Source organism: Taeniopygia guttata, chromosome 7, assembly GCF_048771995.1.
Source record: "Taeniopygia guttata chromosome 7, bTaeGut7.mat, whole genome shotgun sequence".
In the NCBI taxonomy this organism is placed as follows: Eukaryota; Metazoa; Chordata; class Aves; order Passeriformes; family Estrildidae; genus Taeniopygia; species Taeniopygia guttata.
In genome coordinates this window covers 38,377,974-38,396,880 of record NC_133032.1, presented here as the reverse complement: position 1 = coordinate 38,396,880, position 18,907 = coordinate 38,377,974, and the positions used below count along the sequence as shown (strand labels likewise).

Below are 18,907 nucleotides of genomic sequence, written 5' to 3'. Positions count from 1 at the left end.
GGGGAAGGTTTCCCCCTGGAGAAATCCATGGGAATTCAGGGGAAGGGAAAGGTTTCCCCTTGGAGAAATCCATGGGAATTGAGGGGAAGGTTTTTCCACTGGAGAAATCCATGGGAATTCAGGGGAAGGCAAAGGTTTCCCTTGGAAAAATCCATGGGAATTCCCCCTTGGAGAAATCCATGAAATTCAAGGGAAGGAGAAAGTTTCCCTTGGAGAAATCCATGGGAATTGAGGGGAAGGTTTTCCCCTGGAGAAATCCATGGGAATTCAGGGAAAGGGAAAGGTTTTCCCTTGAAGAAATCCATAGGAATTGAGGGAAAGGGAAGGTTTCCATTGGAGAAATCCGTGAGAATTCAGGGGAAGGTTTTCCTTGGAGAAATCCATGGGAATTGAGGGGAAGGTTTTCCCCTGGAGAAATCCATGGGAATTGAGGGAAAAAGAAAGGTTTTCCAAGTCAAAAAGCAGCAAAATGAGGCCAAGCTCAGGTGAGGATGGAGGAAGTGGCAGGAGGAGGTGGCAGGAGTTGGGATGAACCTCCAGGATAAATCAGGGATGGGAACTCGGAGCATCCCAGCCTTTCCCACCAGGAATGTGGCCAGGAGCAGGTGTCTGGTACACCAGAGCTGCCAGGGAATTGTTACCGTGCCACCCCTGGAAAATTCTACACAGAAATAATTAAAAATTCTAATTCATTAAAATAGAGTTAATTTAAAATATGCTTAAAACTCCCTTAATTAAAATTTACATCCCAAACCCCATCTGGAGCAGCTATGCTAATTTGAATAGCCACTAGAATATGCAAATTTTGTTCTAATTAACCCAGAGCTGTTGGTCACAAGCCCAAGAATTCCATCCACTTTTCTTCTCCCCTCCAAAAGAAACTCCCCAGGACCCCACTACTGGAATTCCACCGAAGAACTTCCATGAATATCCTGGATATTTATTTTCCCTACACACATTCAGAACAGATGGATCCATTCCATTTTTGGAAAAATAAATTCAAATTCCTGATCACATTTCCTAAATGTCTGGAATGTTACATTTATTATTAAACGACAGCGGGATTTTATTCAATATATTCACTGGGATACTTTCCATGGATGTGCATCAATATTCCCCCAAAATCTGGAGCTGAAATTGAACAAAAATGGCTCAGTCTTCTTAAAATCCTCCAGCTCGAAATCGAAAGTATTTTGGAATTTTCATTGATTATTTGGATATTACTTTCACACAAAATCTAAAATAGAATTGGAACAGATATTTAAAATATTCCAAAGGAATTCTTGGACAAATAAGCCACTTTTTCCTGTTTTTATTTACCTGGTTCCCTCCCATGCCGTGGCAGTTGAAAAATCCCACTTTTTCATTCTCCTTGCGGCCCATGTTGTCCAAGCACTGGTTGGTTTCAACATTCCTGATCTGGAGAAAGAAAAAAGTGAAATATTCCTTAAAACATTCCCTGGACCTGCCAGATTGGTGCAGAAAACTGCGATTTGTGAACAGATCACATTCCCAAATAGTCAGGGAACGGTCTGGGTTGGAATTGGTACCAAAGCTCATCCATGGCCACCTCTCACTATTCCATGTCAAGCCATGAGGGAATTCAGGATGATTATCCCAGATCTGCCAGAATCTCCATCCTTTTTCTCCCTGTTTGTCCCAGAAAACAACAAAATATCCACTTGGGAAATGCACTTTGAGGTGCTGCCCACCTTTGATTGGCACCATTTTTCCTTGGATTTGAGCCCAGAGCAGGACATGGATCATTTATGGCCTAATGATGCTGCTCCAGCTTGGATGGATCAAATCCTGCCCAAATCTCTTCTGAAAGGCAGGAAAATGTCCCAAAAATGCACTTCCAGTGCCTTAACAATTCCCCATTTCTCTGCTGCTCCTGGGTTTTGAGGCTGTAATTCCCTTTTCCTGCTCCACTGGCACAGCCAAGCAGGGCTTTAATTCCCAGCTCCTGCCTGAGCTGCAGTTTCCATGGGAACTGAGGCCACACTGCACAAATCAGGTGTTTCAATTGCTTTTTTCTGCCTTTCTCATCCCATTTTCCAGCCTGACAACGTGGCACAATCCCATTTTATTTGACATTCCCTAGACAAGTCCTCTCCTTGCTGGAAACCCCCAATTTCCCTTTATTTTGGCAGGATTAAACCTGGAATCCTCCAGTGCCTTTCACTCCTGCCTACAATGGCAAATTTCAGTGGGAAATCACTTCCCTGCATGTCAAAAAAAGCCATTTGTTCCTCAGAGTGTTGTTCCAGGGTTTTTATTCCATCGTCAAATCCTGTGATTGTTATTCCATCACCATCAAATCAATCCATTCCAGAGCTTTTTAAAGGCAGCGTAGGAACGACTCAATGTAATATTTTTACTGTGAATTTGTTGAATTTCAAAGAAATTCCAGCTCCTGGAGGTCCCAGAACCTTGTGATTACCAGGAATGCCCTTGACCCTCAGCTCCAGGCTGGAAACACTCAGTGAACAAACATTTCTCTAAAGAAAAATCCAAGAAAAGCCATTTCTTGTCTCTTTCTAAGCAATAAATGATGATGGAAGGTTCCCCTCAAGGGCTGCATATTCATCATGTCAAAATATTAATCCCAAACTTCACTCTTCCAATCTCCTGCTCCACTTGGGAGATAAATTTAGCTGGTGAACACGTGGAATAGACACTCGATTTAAAGGGAGATTTTTAAGGAGAGGGAATCTGTTTGGAACAGCAACTTCTTCTTGAAAAGGACTTAAAAAAAACAGAAATAAAGAGAAATTAAAAGATCAAGAAGAATAAGAGACAAGAAAGGATCTCCAGCACCTGAGTCCTGGCTCCAAAGCCACCTCATCCCCTTGGGAATGGATCCATTGGCTCTGGACACCTCCTGGTTCCCTGTTCTTACTGGTTTGGTTTATTTCCTTACTGGTTTCACTGCTTTCCTGCACTACCGGTTTCCTGTACTTACTGGTTTCTTTCCTTACTGGTTTGTGGTACTTACTGATTTTCCTTTCTAACAGGTTTCCAGTTCTTACTGGTCTCCTGTAATACTGGTTTCCTTTATTTACTGGTTTTCTGCATTGCTGATTTCCTTTCCTTACTGGTTTCCAGTGCTACTGGTTTGCTGTAGTTACTGGTTTCCTTTCCTTACTGGTTTCCTGTACCTCTTGGTGTCCTGGATTGACTGGATTTCTTCACTTGCTGGTTTGTTGCAGTTCCTGGTTTCTTGTAAGATTTGCTTTCCTTTGCTTACTGGTTTCCAGTTCTTCCTCGTTTCCTTTATTCCTTGGTTTTCCTGCTTTCCCAGATTTCTTGCTTTGTTGTAGTTACTGGTTTCCAGTTTTTGCTTTACATACTGGTTTGTTGTACTACTGGTTTCCTGCACGGATTGATTTCCTGCATTCCTGGTCTGCTTTACTCCCCTAGTTTCCTGCAATTCCTGGTTTCCTGCAATTCCTGATCTGCTTTATTCCCTGGTTTCCTGCAGTTCCTGGTCTGCTTTACTCCCCTGGTTTCCTGCATGGATTGATTTCCTGCAATTCCTGGTTTCCTCTGCTCCTGGTTTCCTGCAATTCCTGGTCTGCTTTATCCCTGGTTTCCTGCAATTCCTGGTTTCCTGCAATTCCTGGTTTCCTGCAATTCCTGGTCTGCTTTACTTCCCTGGTTTCCTGCATGGATTGATTTCCTGCAATTCTTGGTTTCCTCTGCTCCTGGTTTCCTGCAATTCCTGGTCTGCTTTACTCCCTGTTTTCCTGCAATTCCTGGTCTCCTTTACTTCCTGATTTCCTGCAATTCCTGGTTTCCTCTGCTCCTGGTTTCCTGCAATTCCTGGTCTGCTTTATTCCCTGGTTTCCTGCAATTCCTGGTCTGCTTTACTCCCTGGTTTCCTGCAATTCCTGGTTTCCTGCAATTCCTGTTTTCCTGCAATTCCTGGTCTGCTTTCTTTCATGGTTTCCTGCAATTCCTAGTCTGCTTTACTCCCTGGTTTTCTGCAATTCCTGGTCTGCTTTATTCCCTGGTTTCCTGCAATTCCTCATCTGCTTTATTTCCTGGTTTCCTGCAATTCCTGGTCTGCTTTACTCCCTGGTTTCCTGCGTGGATTGATTTCCTTTAATTCCTGGTTTCCTCTGCTCCTGGTTTTCTGCAGTTCCTGGTCTGCTTTACCCCCCTGGTTTCCTGCATGGATTGATTTCCTTTAATTCCTGGTTTTCTGCAATTCCTGGTTTCCTGCAATTCCTGGCCTGCTTTACTCCCTGGTTTCCTGCAATTCCTGGTTTCCTTTACTTTCCCTGCTTTCCCATCTTTCCCGGTTCCCTGCGCTCCCGGCCGCTCCCTTCCCGTGTGCCGCCGTTCCCAGGGCAGGGCAGGGCCGTACCTCTCCCAGGGAGTAGTAGCGCCGCGGGATCTGCGAGTCGGGGTAGACGTTCTCCAGGTACCAGGAGAAGGGTTTGCAGCCAAGCCTCTCCCGCAGGGCTTTCCTGACGGAAACATCTCCATAATCCACCTTCACCACCCCTGCAATGGTGAGAGAAGAGCCCATCAAACATCCCTGTTTGGGGAAAATCCCAGAGCTGCTCCAGCTCCCCTGCAGGGCTTTCCTGATGGAAACGTCTCCATAATCCACCTTCAACACTCCTGATGGAAACATCTCCATAATCCACCTTCACCACCCCTGGAATGGAAACATCTCCATAATCCACCTTCATCATCCATGGAATGGTGAGAGAAGAGCCCATCAAACATCCCTGCTTGGGGAAAATCCCAGAGCTGCTCCAGCTCCCCTGCAGGGCTTTCCTGATGGAAACGTCTCCATAATCCACCTTCACCACTCCTGATGGAAACGTCTCCATAATCCACCTTCACCACCCCTGGAATGGAAACATCTCCATAATTCACCTTCACCACTCCTGATGGAAACATCTCCACAATCCACCTTCACCACCCCTGCAATGGGGAGAGAAGAGCCCATCAAACATCCCTGTTTGGGGAAAATCCCAGAGCTGCTCCAGCTCCCCTGCAGGGCTTTTCTGATGGAAACGTCTCCACAATCCACCTTCACCACCCCTGCAATGGAAACATCTCCATAATCCACCTTCACCACCCCTGGAATGGAAACATCTCTATAATCCGCCTTCACCACCCCTGGAATGGAAACATCTCCGTAATCCACCTTCACCACCTCTGGAATGGAAACATCTCTATAATCCACCTTCACCACCTCTGGAATGGAAACATCTCCATAATTCACTTTCACCACTCATGGAATGGAAACATCTCCATAATCCACCTTCACCACTCCTGGAATGGAAACATCTCCATAATCCACCTTCACCACCCCTGGAATGGAAACATCTCCATAATTCACCTTCACCTCCCCTGGAATGGAAACATCTCCACAATCCACCTTCACCTCCCCTGGAATGGTGAGAGAAGAGCCCATCAAACATCCCTGTTTGGGGAAAATCCCAGAGCCACCCCCAGCTCCTCTTAATTCCAATCCGTGTGCTGGGATTGGGAGCAGCAGGACGTGAGGGGCGAGTGGCTGCCTCTCCATGGAGGTGAGCAAGGAGTAATTAATTAATTAGTTAATTAGTTAATTGAGCCAAGTGAAATGCCTGGAAAAATGATCCTATTTCTTTATCAATCTGGAAAGGCAGGAGTGCAGAATTCCTCAATTTCTTCATATTCTAAAATAATAAAGGAATCTGGTCACATTTTCACCGACCACGTTTAGGGAAGGGAAGGGAAGGGAAGGGAAGGGAAGGGAAGGGAAGGGAAGGGAAGGGAAGGGAAGGGAAGGGAAGGGAAGGGAAGGGAAGGGAAGGGAAGGGAAGGGAAGGGAAGGGAAGGGAAGGGAAGGGAAGGGAAGGGAAGGGAAGGGAAGGGAAGGGAAGGGAAGGGAAGGGAAGGGAAGGGAAGGGAAGGGAAGGGAAGGGAAGGGAAGGGAAGGGAAGGGAAGGGAAGGGAAGGGAAGGGAAGGGAAGGGAAGGGAAGGGAAGGGAAGGGAAGGGAAGGGAAGGGAAGGGAAGGGAAGGGAAGGGAAGGGAAGGGAAGGGAAGGGAAGGGAAGGGAAGGGAAGGGAAGGGAAGGGAAGGGAAGGGAAGGGAAGGATGCTGGAAACCAGTGGCTGTGGAGGGAATATTTTGGGCACAGTTTGTGTTCCAGGAGAGAATCCCAATCCCACTTTTTGGCCTCCCACACAGGCAGGGAAGAACCTTTTTTGCAGCCAGACAATTGTGAGGATTTGCTGTGATTCAGGAGGAAAATCCCCCCCAGTTTCCTCTCCCAGGATCACCTGAACCTCAGCTGATCCCAGCTGGGACAGACCCACATGCAGCAGCTCCTGGATTCCAGATTTACCCATTTCCTTTCTTTCCTAAGAAAGGGGCTTCCTTTAATCCCATCTGAAGCACCTCCAAGATTTCTGGGATTTCTGAGGCTCTCTTGGATGATTTGGCTCATGAGCTGCAGGCCCTGAGCCAGGCTCTTCCCAAGGAAACCTCCAATTCCTTGGTATTGCAGAGTTACACTAAACCCAAAAGGGGAGTTTTCCTCACTGCTTGGGGATTTTTCTCCTGGTTTTTTAAATCCAGCTTGGATTTATTAAAAACTCTGGCTCCTGACTCATCTCAGCACCAATACAGATTTTCCTGGTAACCACACAAAAACAGGAGAAGGCACCAATTAAAAATACGCTCAAAAGCCCAAAACGAAGAGCTGAGCTCTCCTCCAGCAGAATTCTGTTTTCCCAGGGAAACAGATCTCTCCAGACTTTTAATTTGGGATGTAATTATGAGGTGTGCCCCTCATTATGCTGAGAAGTCTGCTTCCCACTGGGAGCAGCCCCTGGCTCGTCTCTCCCGGGATCTCAGCTGGGGAATGGAATGAATCAGCTCCCAGAGGAGCTGGGGGATGAGGCTGTGCCAGAGAACACAGCAAATCCCTTTGTTCTCCCAGAGAATTATCCAGACAGCCCCATTTTCCTCATTAATAGGAAGGGAAAAGGATCAAAAAGCAGATAAAAAATATTTAGGAATACTTTTTATATTTAGGAATGCCCTATTGTTTAAAAAAAATATATTATTTCCTACTTCTTTTTATGGAGAATTTCCATGAAAATGTTAATTTTATTTCCCTTTCTCCTCCATTTGCTTCTCAGTGCTGGGGAACAATCTCATTATATTTTACCTATTAATTAATACAGATATTAACAAATAACATGGGAAGAGATCAGGGAATACAAAGACTATTCCCAAATTCTTCCACATGGCTGAAATTTTGGATTATAAAATTGTCAGTGGCAGTGACCTAATTCCACCCTTTCCATGCAATCTAATTTTCTCCAGGGGTTCCCTGTTGGAATTTTGTATCAAATCCTGGGAATGTATAACTGGGAAGAGGAGAGAGCATTTCTAGGAGCACGAAATCCCAGCTGATTTGGGCTTGTTCCAGAAGGGAAAACCAGTTTTTTCTCATGGAAATATAAGTAATAACCACACAATAAATATAAAAAGCAGGCTGGCATTTCATCCTAATTTTTCTGTTTTAAATGAACAGCTTCCTTAAAATTAATGGGACAAAATCCATAAGGGAGAGATCAATAAATATATATATATATATATTTTTACACCATGATTGGGTACCATTAAAGTGAGCACAGACTTTTTAAAAATTTAAATTTCCCAGATTTTTAAAGGATTTCCAGGATGGATTAGGAATATTCTATGAGCACATCCTGTGCACCCACAGAAGTGGGATTCCACAGGCAGAATCCCAGAGATTCCTTCCAGCTGGGATTAAGTGCTGGCTCCTGATATCTTGAACCCCTGGAAAAACCAAAGTGCTGGAGCAGCCTGTGGAAAAGAGCAGGAATTCAGCTGGAACAGGTGAGGGATAACAGCAGGAAATGGTGCAGGAGAAGAAGCACAAAGCTCCCAGGGATATTATCAATTTGCCAGGGAAAACTGAAACTGACTCCGCTGCCACGGAATTCCACTGGGAAGGAAGCTGGGAAAATGGGAAAAAGGGGAAATGGGAAAAAGGGGAAATGGGAAAATTATCTCAGGATGAAATCGCAATGACGCTTCCATGTAGGGAAGGAAATCCCAGGTGTTCTGTCCAAAGGTCTCCATGCTGGGACCTCTGCTGCCCTTCCCACGGATCCCTCAGGGATTTGGGATCACCTGGGCCTCTCCTGACCCTGAGGGGCTGGAGCAGGGCCAGGGAAGGGAACGGAGCTGGGAAGGGGCTGGAGAATCCCTGAGGGAGCTGGGAAGGGGCTGGAGAATTCCTGAGGGAGCTGGGAAGGGGCTGGAGAATTCCTGAGGGAGCTGGGAAGGGGCTGGAGAATTCCTGAGGGAGCTGGGAAGGGAATGGAGAATTCCTGAGGGAGCTGGGAAGGGGCTGGAGAATCCCTGAGGGAGCTGGGAAGGGGCTCAGCCTGGAGCAAAGGAGGATCCCCAGGGATCTTTTCCCTCTCTGCAATTCCCTGCCAGGAGGAGACAACCAGGGAGATTTGGGATCATCCCAGGGAACAGGGCCAGGAGCAGAGGGAACGGCCTCAGGCTGGCCCCGGGGAGCTCAGGGTGGATTTGGGGGAAATTCCTTCATGGAAAGGGTGCCCATCCCTGCAGGATTCCAAAGTGGATGTGGCACTTGAGGACATGGGGCAGCGCTGGGAACGGTTGGACTCAAAAATCTCGGAGAACTTCTCCAACCCAAACAACTCCACGACCCCTCCCATTCCCAGCTCCCTGTTTCCATGCAGCATTCCGCACCACGGGACGATCCCATATAAAATCCGTTTATCCCAAACAAATCGGGGCGCACCGGGGGAGATGATGTAGAAGAAATCCTTGAAGTCGTCCATCCAGACCTCGGCCAGCCGCCGGTTGTTCTTGTTGATGACGTGGCCGGTGCCCCCCGGGAAGGTGTAGGGGGTGGCCTTGCGGAAGACGTGTCCCACGTGGGAGCAGGTGACAATCTCCAGGGAGCCTCCACACTGCCAGATCTGCAACGGGAATGTGGGGAACATGCAGGAATCCATCTCCAAACATCCCCCTCTGCGTCCCCACCCGCCCGGCTCAGCCGGGATCTCAAGGGAAAATTCAGGGATTCGGCCCTGGGTGGCAACAAACGTGGGGATGAAGTGGGTGGGGTTTGGGTCTCCTGGGTGAGCAGCAGCTCAAATCCAGTTGGGAATGCTTGGGAGGAGTTGAATGGGAAAAAAAAGACTTTTTAAAGGACATTTCAGCACACAGGAATTCTATGGAAAACAACTAGAAAAAGAGAATTTTAACTGGATTTCCCTGCTCTTGCCCAAAACACATGGAGCTTGGGCCCAGCCACACTCCAGGGAGCAATAAAGAAAATTTTGACTGAATTTTTCCTGCTTTTCCCCAAAATCCACAGAGCTCAGGCCCAGCCACACTTCAGGCTCGCTCCCACTTCCATGGATTATTTCACGGGAATTGTGAGGGAAAAGTGGGTGGAGTTTGGGTCTCCTGAGTGAGCAGCAGCTCAAATCCAGTCGGGAATGCTTGGGAAGAGTTGAATGGGAATAAAAATGACTTTTTAAAGGACACTCTGGAATTTACAGCACATTTCACTGCCTCACACATTACACCACACAGGAATTCTATGGAAAACAACTAGAAAAGGAGAATTTAAAACTGGATTTCCCTGCTCTTCCCCAAAACCCATGGAGCTCAGGCCCAGCCACACTCCAGGGAAGAATAAAGACAATTTTGACTGGATTTTTCCTGTTCTTCCCCAAAATCCATGGAGCTCAGTCTCAGCCACATGCCAAGGAGCAATAAAGACAATTTTAACTGTTAATATTTTAACTGTTAACATTTTAACAATTATTTATCTTAATTATTTCAATTATCTACTTCTAATATTTTAGTTCAGTTTTAAAATTTCAGTTATTTATTTCAATTTTTTATTTCAATTATTTTACTTTCAGGCCCCATCAAAAGAGGCCTGGAAGTAAAGTAATTGTGATAAAATTAAAACTTAAAATTGTGACTAAAATTGTAATTTTATTACAATTATTTTAATTGTAAAACCTGGTGTTAAATCCCTGAGTTTTTGGGGAGTTTTAAACAGGAGCTCTGGTGGAATCTTGGAATTAAAGCTCCTTGACACAGACCTGAGTTCCCATGGCAACCAAGGCAGATTTAGTTAATTAGGGCTCTCTCCATTTCCAGAATTCCAGGAGAACAAGGAGGGACGGGATCTGTGGGATCAGCAGTGAAACATTCCTGTGTTTCTGCTCAGGGACTCGGGGGGAACTTTGGGATCAGGGGTGCCAAGGAATTCCAGAGGGAACACGGGAAAACCCCAAAAATACACCAGGGATTTGCCCATGGAGCCACCCGGGAGCATGGAATAACTCTAAATAACACCATGGAATAACCCCAAATAATTCCATGGAATAATCCAAATTAATTCAATGGAATAATCCCAATTCAATTGAATAATCCCAAATAACTCCAGGGAATAACCACAAATAACTCTATGGAATAACCCCAAATATACTCCAGGAAATAACCCCAAATATTCTTCAGGGAATAAATCCAAGTATACTCCATGGATGTGCTCATGGAGCAACCTGGGAGCATGGAATAACCCCAAATAATACCATGGAATAATGCCAAATAATTCCATGGAATAGCCCCAGATAACTCCATGGAATCACCCTAAATAATACTATGGAATAATGCCAAATAATACTATGGAATAACCCCAAATAATTCCATGGAATAACCCCAAATAGCTCCATGGAATAATCCCAAATAATTCAATGGAATAATCCCAAATAACTCCATAGAATAAGCCCAAATACTTCCAGGGAATAACCCCAAATAACTCAAGGAAATAACCCCAAATAATACGATGGAATATTGCCAAATAACTGCATGGAATAACCCCAAATATATTCTAAGAAATAACCCCAAATATACTCCAGGGAATGAATCCCGAATATTCACCTAGAATGTGCTCATGGAGCAACCTGGGAGCCAAATAATTCCATGGAATAATGCCAAATAATTCCATGGAACAACGCCAAATAATTCCATGGACTAACCCCAAATATGCACCAGGGATGTGTCAATGGAGAAATCTGGGAATAACCCCAAATACACCAGGCAATAAATCCCAAATATTCACCAGGGACATGCTCGTGGAGCAATCTGGGAGTAAGAGGACATGCCAGGAAGGAGGAGACACAATTTGAGGCCCCCTCCATCCCAAATCCCAGCGTTCCCCTGCTGGTTTCCCATTCCAGCTGTCAGGAAATTCCTCCCACACCACCACTGTTAAAAACCTCTGCTCCTGGACACTTTTCAGCCCATTTTTGGCTCTGCTTGGAGCAATCTGCTCCCTGTGCCAGCTGGGATGGGATGTGGGGGAACCGGCACCCTCTTCTAAGAAAAGGAATTTTCCAAAATCTTTTTAAAATCCCAAACAAATCAACTTTCTGGGACACTCCCTGGGAATGTGACTGCTTCCCAAAAGTTCCCATCCTGGCTCAGAACTGGGGGTTTCAGGGATCTGATCCCTCCCAGACTATGGAATGCATCCATCCCTCGCTGTTGGGATGCTGGGGAGTCAGGGAATTCTGGAATGGTTTGGGAAGGGCTTTCAACCCCATCCAACTCCATCCAGGGACACCTCCCACTGTCTCACGCTGCTCCAGCCTGGCCTGGGACACCTCCAGGGATCCAGGGGCTTCTCTGGGAATTCCAGCCCAGCCAGGAATTCCCAATTCCCAATCTCCCACCCATCCCTGCCCTCTGGCAGTGGGAGCCATTCCCTGGTTCCTGTCCCTCCATCCCTTGTCCCCAGCCCCTCTCCAGCTCTCCTGGAGCCCTTCAGGCCCTGCCAGGGGCTCTGAGCTCTGCCTGGATCCTTCCCTTCTCCAGGGGAACATTCCCGGGGCTCTGAGCTCTGCCTGGATCCTTCCCTTCTCCAGGGGAACATTCCCGGGGCTCTGAGCTCTGCCTGGATCCTTCCCTTCTCCAGGGGAACATTCCCGGGGCTCTGAGCTCTGCCTGGATCCTTTTCCATCCCAAGGGCAGGGACTGGATGTGTTTCCCTCAGAGCTGTGGCTCACCCCTATCCCAGCAGGAATATCAGCATTTTCTGCAGGACACGGAATTTCCCTGCCACAGACCCAGAATTCCAGCTGGAACTTGCAAGTCCATGATGTCATCATTCCCAAAGTGTCTTAAAACTGATTTTTAATCTTATCTTTTAATAAATTCATATCAAATTCCCACTGGGCACCTCGTTTCTTCCATGAAGGAATGACTAAAATATATGGAATTTTGGGGGGATAAAACCCCTCAAAAATATAAAATATTAAATATTTAATTTTAGAATATTCAATGTGGCAAATATTTAAAATATGTATTATTAAAATGTTATTAATAACAATTTTACTAACATTTAAATATTTATTTAATATTAAAATATTCCATGCAGCAAAACACCCAACGAGGTTTCCCCAAATTATAAAAATTCCATTTATCTCATGACTTGCAGGCCAGCTAAAGCAGGAGCTCCCTAAAGGAATGACAGCAGAAATGGGGGATTTTTTTTTTTTTGGGGGGGGGAAAGAAAAGGAAGGAAAACAGGAATTACCCTAAAGGACATTTCAAGATTCTCGCCACCCCAGATATCCATTCCTGCATCGTAAGTTCCTATCTCTTCAAAGTAGCTCCTGTCAATAGAAAACAGGCCACCAGCCATAGTTGGGGTCCTGGGTGGAAAACAAACAGGAAAAAACAAAGGAAAACAGAAAAGGAAAAAAAAAAAAAAAGGGAGAAAGGAAAGGAAAAAGAAAAAAAGAAAAAAAAGAAAAAAGACCTTTTAAAGGAAACTCTGGAATTTACAGCACATTTCACCACACAGGAATTCTATGGAAAACAACTAGAAAAGGAGAATTTTAATGGAATGTTCCCTGCTTTTCCCCAAAATCTACAGAGCTCAGGCCCAGCCACACCCCAAGGAAAAATAAAGATAATTTCAACTGGATTTTTCCAGCTTTTCCCCAAAATCCACGGATCTTAGGCCCAGCCACACTCCAAGGAGCAATAAAGAAAATTTTGACTGGACTTCCCTACTCTTTCCCCAAAATCCACAGAGCTCAGGCCCAGCCACACTCCAGGGAGGAATAAAGTAAATTTTGACTGGATTTTTCCTGCTTTTCCCCAAAATCCACAGAGCTCAGGCCCAGCCACACTCCAGGAGGAATAAAATAAATTTTGACAGGATTTTTCCTGCTTTTTCCCGAAATCCACAGAGCTCAAGCCCAGCCACACTCCAGGCTCACTCCCACTTCCATGGATTATTTCAGGGGAATTGTGAGGGTAAAGTGGGTGGGGTTTGGGTCTCCTGAGTGAGCAGCAGCTCAAATCCAGTCGGGAATGCTTGGGAGGAGTTGTATGGGAATAAAAATGGCTTTTTAAAGGACACTGTGGTATTTACAGCACATTTCACCACACAGGAATTCTATGGAAAACAAACAGGAGCTATGAAAAGAGAGTTTTAACTGGATTTCCCCGCTCTTCCCAAAAACCCATGGAGCTCAGGCCCAGCCACACTCCAGGGAGGAATAAAGACGATTTTAACTGGATTTTCTTTTCCTGTATTTTTCTCCAAAATCCATGGAGTGACCCTTGGGAGGAAACTCTGGAGCTGCTGCAGGGCTGGAGCCCCTCTGGAGCCAGGCTGGGAGAGCCCTGGGAATGTTCCCCTGGAGAAGGGAAGGATCCAGGCAGAGCTCAGAGCCCCGGGAATGTTCCCCTGGAGAAGGGAAGGATCCAGGCAGAGCTTGGATGATGGATGGATGGATGGATGGATGGATGGATGGATGGATGATGGATGGATGGATGGATGGATGGATGATGGATGGATGATGGATGGATGATGGATGGATGATGGGAATAAACCCCAAATCCGCCCATCCCCAATTCCAGCCTTGCCAGGACAATCAGGGACAGAAATGGGAATTCTGAAAGCAATTTTGGAAGGTTTTTCCTGCCCTTCCATCCCTTCCTTGCCTGGGCTGATCCCTGAGCTGACCTTCCCTCCACCTGCAGGATTGGAATTCTTTCCCCTTCCCAGATTTAAATCCATTCCATCCACTCGGGAACCCTTTTTTGGTCTCTTTTGGAATTTTGCAGGAAGCCCCAGCAGCTGTTGGAGCTGAGCAGACATGGCCATGGCCAGGAATTTATTCCATTTGTTCCCTTTGCAGCTCCATTTCCAGTTCTGGAAGAGGTTTCATTCCACTCTGTAATTCCAGCAATTAAATGGAAGAGGTCAGAGCACGCCATTGAATCATTTTTCCCTCAGGGTGCTCCGTTATCAATCCCATTTTCCAAGCAATAAACCAGGAATTTAAGTGCAAACCACTGGGGTTCAAAGCTCAAAAATGCTCAGAAATCCTTTGGAATATTTGCCCTAAATTTACAAAAAATGGGAATAAAAATGCATTTGCAAGAAATTAACAGAGGGAGCTGAAGAGGCAGAAATCCCTGGAATTCCTGAACATTGGGAAGAGGATGGGATGGGGTTGAGTGCAAATTACAAGGTTTCAAAGCCCAAAAATGCTCAGAAATCCTTTGGAATATCTGCTTTAAATCCCAAAAAAAAAACAGGAATAAAAATCCATTAACAGCAAATTTACAAAGGGAGCTGAAGAGGCAGAAATCTTTGGAATTCCTGAACATTTGGGAGAGGATGGGATGGGGTTAAGTGCAAATCTCTGGGGTTCAAAGCTGAAAAATGCTCAGAAATCCTTTGGAATATCTGCCTTACATCCCAAGAAAACAGGAATAAAAATCCATTAACAGAGGGATCTGAAGAGGCAGAAATCTTTGGAATCCCTAAATCCCTGGAATCCCTAAATCCCTGGAATCCCTAAATGTCTGGAATCCCTAAATCTTTGTAATCCCTAAATCCCTGGAATCCCTAAATCTTTGTAATCCCTAAATCCCTGGAATCCCTAAATTTTTGTAATCCCTAAATGGCTGGAATCCCTAAATGGCTGGAATCCCTAAATCTTTGTAATCCCTAAATCCCTGGAATCCCTAAATCTTTGTAATCCCTAAATCCCTGGAATCCCTAAATCCCTGGAATCCCTAAATCTTTGTAATCCCTAAATGGCTGGAATCCCTAAATCTTTGGAATCCCTAAATCTTTGGAATCCCTAAATGGCTGGAATCCTTAAATGTCTGGAATCCCTAAATGTCTGGAATCCCTAAATCCCTGGAATCCCTAAATCTCTGGAATCCCTAAATCTCTGGAATCCCTAAATCCCTGGAATCCCTAAATTTTTGTAATCCCTAAATCCCTGGAATCCCCAAATCCCTGGAATCCCTAAATCTTTGTAATCCCTAAATCCCTGGAATCCCTAAATCTTTGTAATCCCTAAATCCCTTGAATCCCTAAATCTCTGGAATCCCCAAATCTCTGGAATCCCTAAATCCCTGGAATCCCTAAATCCCTGGAATCCCTAAATCTTTGTAATCCCTAAATCCCTGGAATCCCTAAATCTTTGTAATCCCTAAATCCCTGGAATCCCTAAATCTTTGTAATCCCTAAATCCCTGGAATCCCTAAATTTTTGTAATCCCTAAATGGCTGGAATCCCTAAATGTCTGGAATCCCTAAATCTTTGTAATCCCTAAATCCCTGGAATCCCTAAATCCCTGGAATCCATTGGGAAGAGGACGGGACGGGGTTGGCCCAACGTTGCGGCACCGAGGTCGCGCCAGGATTTCTCTGCGATTCCGCCTCCGATCCTGCAGCGGAATTTTGGGATCCGGGGGGGATTTTTGGGAAGGGAGGGCACTGACCTGACGGGCAGGGTCCTGTCCCCCTTCCTGCGCTCCATCTCCCGCTGGGGCACGGGGTACCAGCGGAAATTCAACTTCCAGTTGAAGCCGCCGTAGGTCATGTCCGAGCCCGCCATGTACTCGAAGGTGTCGTCGCTGATGACGTCGATGATGGGGCACACCACGGTTTTCCTGGGGGGAAAAATGGGAATTTGGGGGTTATTGGGGTGTTTGGGCATGGTGGGAGGTGGAGGGGAAGGAGGAGATTAGGGGGGAATAAAATGAGGGAGAAGGGGAAAAAAGGGGGGAAATAGGAGGGGGAAAAGAGAAGGGAAAAGGTGGGAAGGGGGAGGAATGAAAAAAGAAGGGAAAAGTTGGAGAAAAGAAGGAAAAGAGAGGGGGAAGGGGGGAGAAAATAAGGAAAAGAGGGGGGAAAAGGAGGGGAGACAAAGGGGAGAATAAAATGAGGGAGAAAAGGAAAAAAGAGGGAAAAAAGGGGGGAAATAGGGGGGAAAAGAGAAGGGAAAAGATGGGAAAGGTGGAGAAAAAAAGGAAAAGAGGGGGGAAAAGGAGGGGAGAAAAAGGTGGAGAATAAAATGAGGGAGAAGGGGAAAAAAGGGGGGAAATAGGAGGGGGAAAAGAGAAGGGAAAAGGTGGGAAAGGAGGAGAAAAAGAGAGGGGAAAAGGGGGAGAAAATAAGGAAAAGAGGGGGGAAAGGAGGGGAGAAAAAGGGGAGAATAAAATGAGGGAGAAGGGGAAAAGAGGGGAAAAAAGGGGGGAAATAGGGGGGAAGAGAAGGGAAAATATGGGAAAGGGGGAGGAAAGGGGAAGAAAAGGGCAGAAAAGAGCAGAGAAAAAGAGGGGAATAAAATGAGGGAGAAGGGGAAAAAAGGGGGGAAATAGGAGGGGGAAAAGAGAAGGGAAAAGGTGGGAAAGGAGAAGGAAAAGAGAGAGGAAAAGGGGGAGAAAAGAAGGAAAAGAGGGGGGAAAGGAGGGGAGAAAAAGGGGAGAATAAAATGAGGGAGAAGGGGAAAAGAGGGAAAAAAAGGGGAAAATATGGGGGAAAGCGAAGGGAAAAGATGGGAAAGGGGGAGGAAAAGGGGAAGGAAAGGGGAGAGAAAAGAGGGGAGAAAAGGGGGGAATAAAATGAGGGAGAAGGGGGAAAAAGGGGGAAAATAAGAGGGGGAAAAGAGAAGGGAAAAGGTGGGAAAGGAGGAGGAATGAAAAAAGAAGGGAAAAGTTGGAGAAAAGAAGGAAAAGAGGGGGGAAAAGAAGGGGAGAAAAAGGGGGGAATAAAATGAGGGAGAAGGGGAAAAGAGGGAAAAAAGGGGGAAATATAGGGGGGGATAGGGGGAAGAATGGGAGGAAAAGAGGGGAAAAGGGGGACACAAAGAGAGGAATAAACTGAGGGAGAGGGGGAAAACAAGGGGAAGGAAGAGGGAGAAGAAAGGAGGAAAATAGGAGGGGGAAAAGGGAAAGGGGGGGAAGGAGAGGGAAAATAGAGTAAAGATAGGGGAAGGGGGAAAAAAGGGGAAAAGGGGAGAAAAAGGAAGAAAAAGGGAGAAGGGGGAAAGGGAGGAAAGGGGAGGAAGAAGGGGAAGAAGGGAAAGGGAGGAAAAGGGAGAAAAGGAAAAGGAGAATAATGGGGAAAATCCGGGGGAAGAGGGAAATGGAGGGAAAGACAGAACGGGAAAAAGAGGGGGAAAACAGGAAAGGAGGGAAAAGGGAGGAAAAGAGGGGAAAGGGGCAAAAAAAAGATGGGAAAAGGGTGAAAAAAAGGGAAAACAAGAAAAGAGAAGGAACAAAAAGGGTGCAAATGTCCATAAGTTTAGGGGGGTCAAAGAGAGAAGTTGTTCCTGGTAAAAACCAGGGAGAAAACTTCCTTTGGATGGGAGAGATCCAGACCTTGGGAAAACTGCTCCCAATATTTATTCAGGAGTGAGATTTTGATACAAACAGCAGCAAATTCCAAAAAATATTTAAAACTCTCCGATTCCAGCTCAGTGAATCCTTTGAATCCCTATTTTTCTGCAGCCAGGGAAGGGGCTGGGGCAGCCCCCTGCCTCTGGAGCTGGGAATTCCTTACCTGTCCTCCTTGATCCTGGACAGCAGCGGCTCCAGCCAGCCCAGGGTGCACTCGCAGTGGGCATCCAGGAACGTGATCACCTGGCCCTTGGAAGCTGCAGCCCCTCGGAGCCGTGCCCGGATCAGCCCCGACCTCTGCTCCATCCGCAGGATTCGGATGGGCACCCCCAGTTTCTTCACGTAATTCTCCAGGGAGGCCTTCAAAAACTCTGCCCAGTTTGGGAGGGAATAGAAGGAAAATGGGATTTTTAGGGAGGTTTTGTTCCAAGCTCCCCGCTTGGAGCAGCACCTCATGGGGGTGGGAATGAAGTGGGGTTAAGGTCCCTTCCAAGCCAAACCATTCCCTGATTCCAGGATAATATCCCAGGAATTTTAAATAAAGCACAATCAGTTCCTTGGAACGAACCAGCGACCACAAAACAAAACAAAGGCACTTTGGGCAGTTTGCTGCTGGTTCAATTTTAAAAAAATACAAATAAAAGGCATTTTTTTTATGGATTTCCCCATTGGAGCTCTTTGCACGCTTTTAGGAAAAATGGGAATGACTTGGCTCAAATCCTCCTCCACCTTCTGGCACAGGGAATCATTAATCCACTTAATGAGCAGGGAAATTCAGGGAGTAATTAGGGTTCAATTAATGCTCCATGGGCAGAACTGAAGGATGGAGTGGCCGCAGGGTTGAGTTTGCCATCAGCACCCATTGGGTGCTCCAGGATCCTTCCTCATTCCATTGATTCCATGTAAGGAACTTGATGGGATTCCTTTTCCTGGGAGTCCCAGTTCCACAGGCAGAGTTTGTTACTAAAGTCTGGGGTCAAAACAGAAATGAAAAGGCAAAAACAAAAAAAAAAAAGAAAAAAAGAAAACAAAGAATGAAGGAAACGAAGCACAAAGAAGAGCAAAAAAGGCGGAGTTGGAATGAGATGGTTCCTTCCAACCTAAACCATTCTGGAATTCCATGGAAATGCCTTAGTG

General features: G+C 46.0%; 1 protein-coding gene across 4 annotated transcripts in view; it reads right to left on the bottom strand.

The window, feature by feature from the left end:
• Positions 1–18,907, bottom strand: part of GALNT13 (polypeptide N-acetylgalactosaminyltransferase 13) — a 38,513-nt gene that overhangs the window by 7,384 nt on the left and 12,222 nt on the right. For all 4 annotated transcript variants that reach the window (XM_072931783.1, XM_041717417.2, XM_072931785.1 and 1 more), the window contains exons 6-11: positions 17,934–18,141; positions 15,869–16,039; positions 12,649–12,766; positions 8,827–9,007; positions 4,373–4,512; positions 1,321–1,419 (exon numbers count right to left, since the gene is read on the bottom strand). In XM_072931783.1, the coding sequence (XP_072787884.1) occupies positions 1,321–1,419; positions 4,373–4,512; positions 8,827–9,007; positions 12,649–12,766; positions 15,869–16,039; positions 17,934–18,141 (917 nt within the window). The remainder of the gene's footprint in view (positions 1–1,320; positions 1,420–4,372; positions 4,513–8,826; positions 9,008–12,648; positions 12,767–15,868; positions 16,040–17,933; positions 18,142–18,907) is intronic.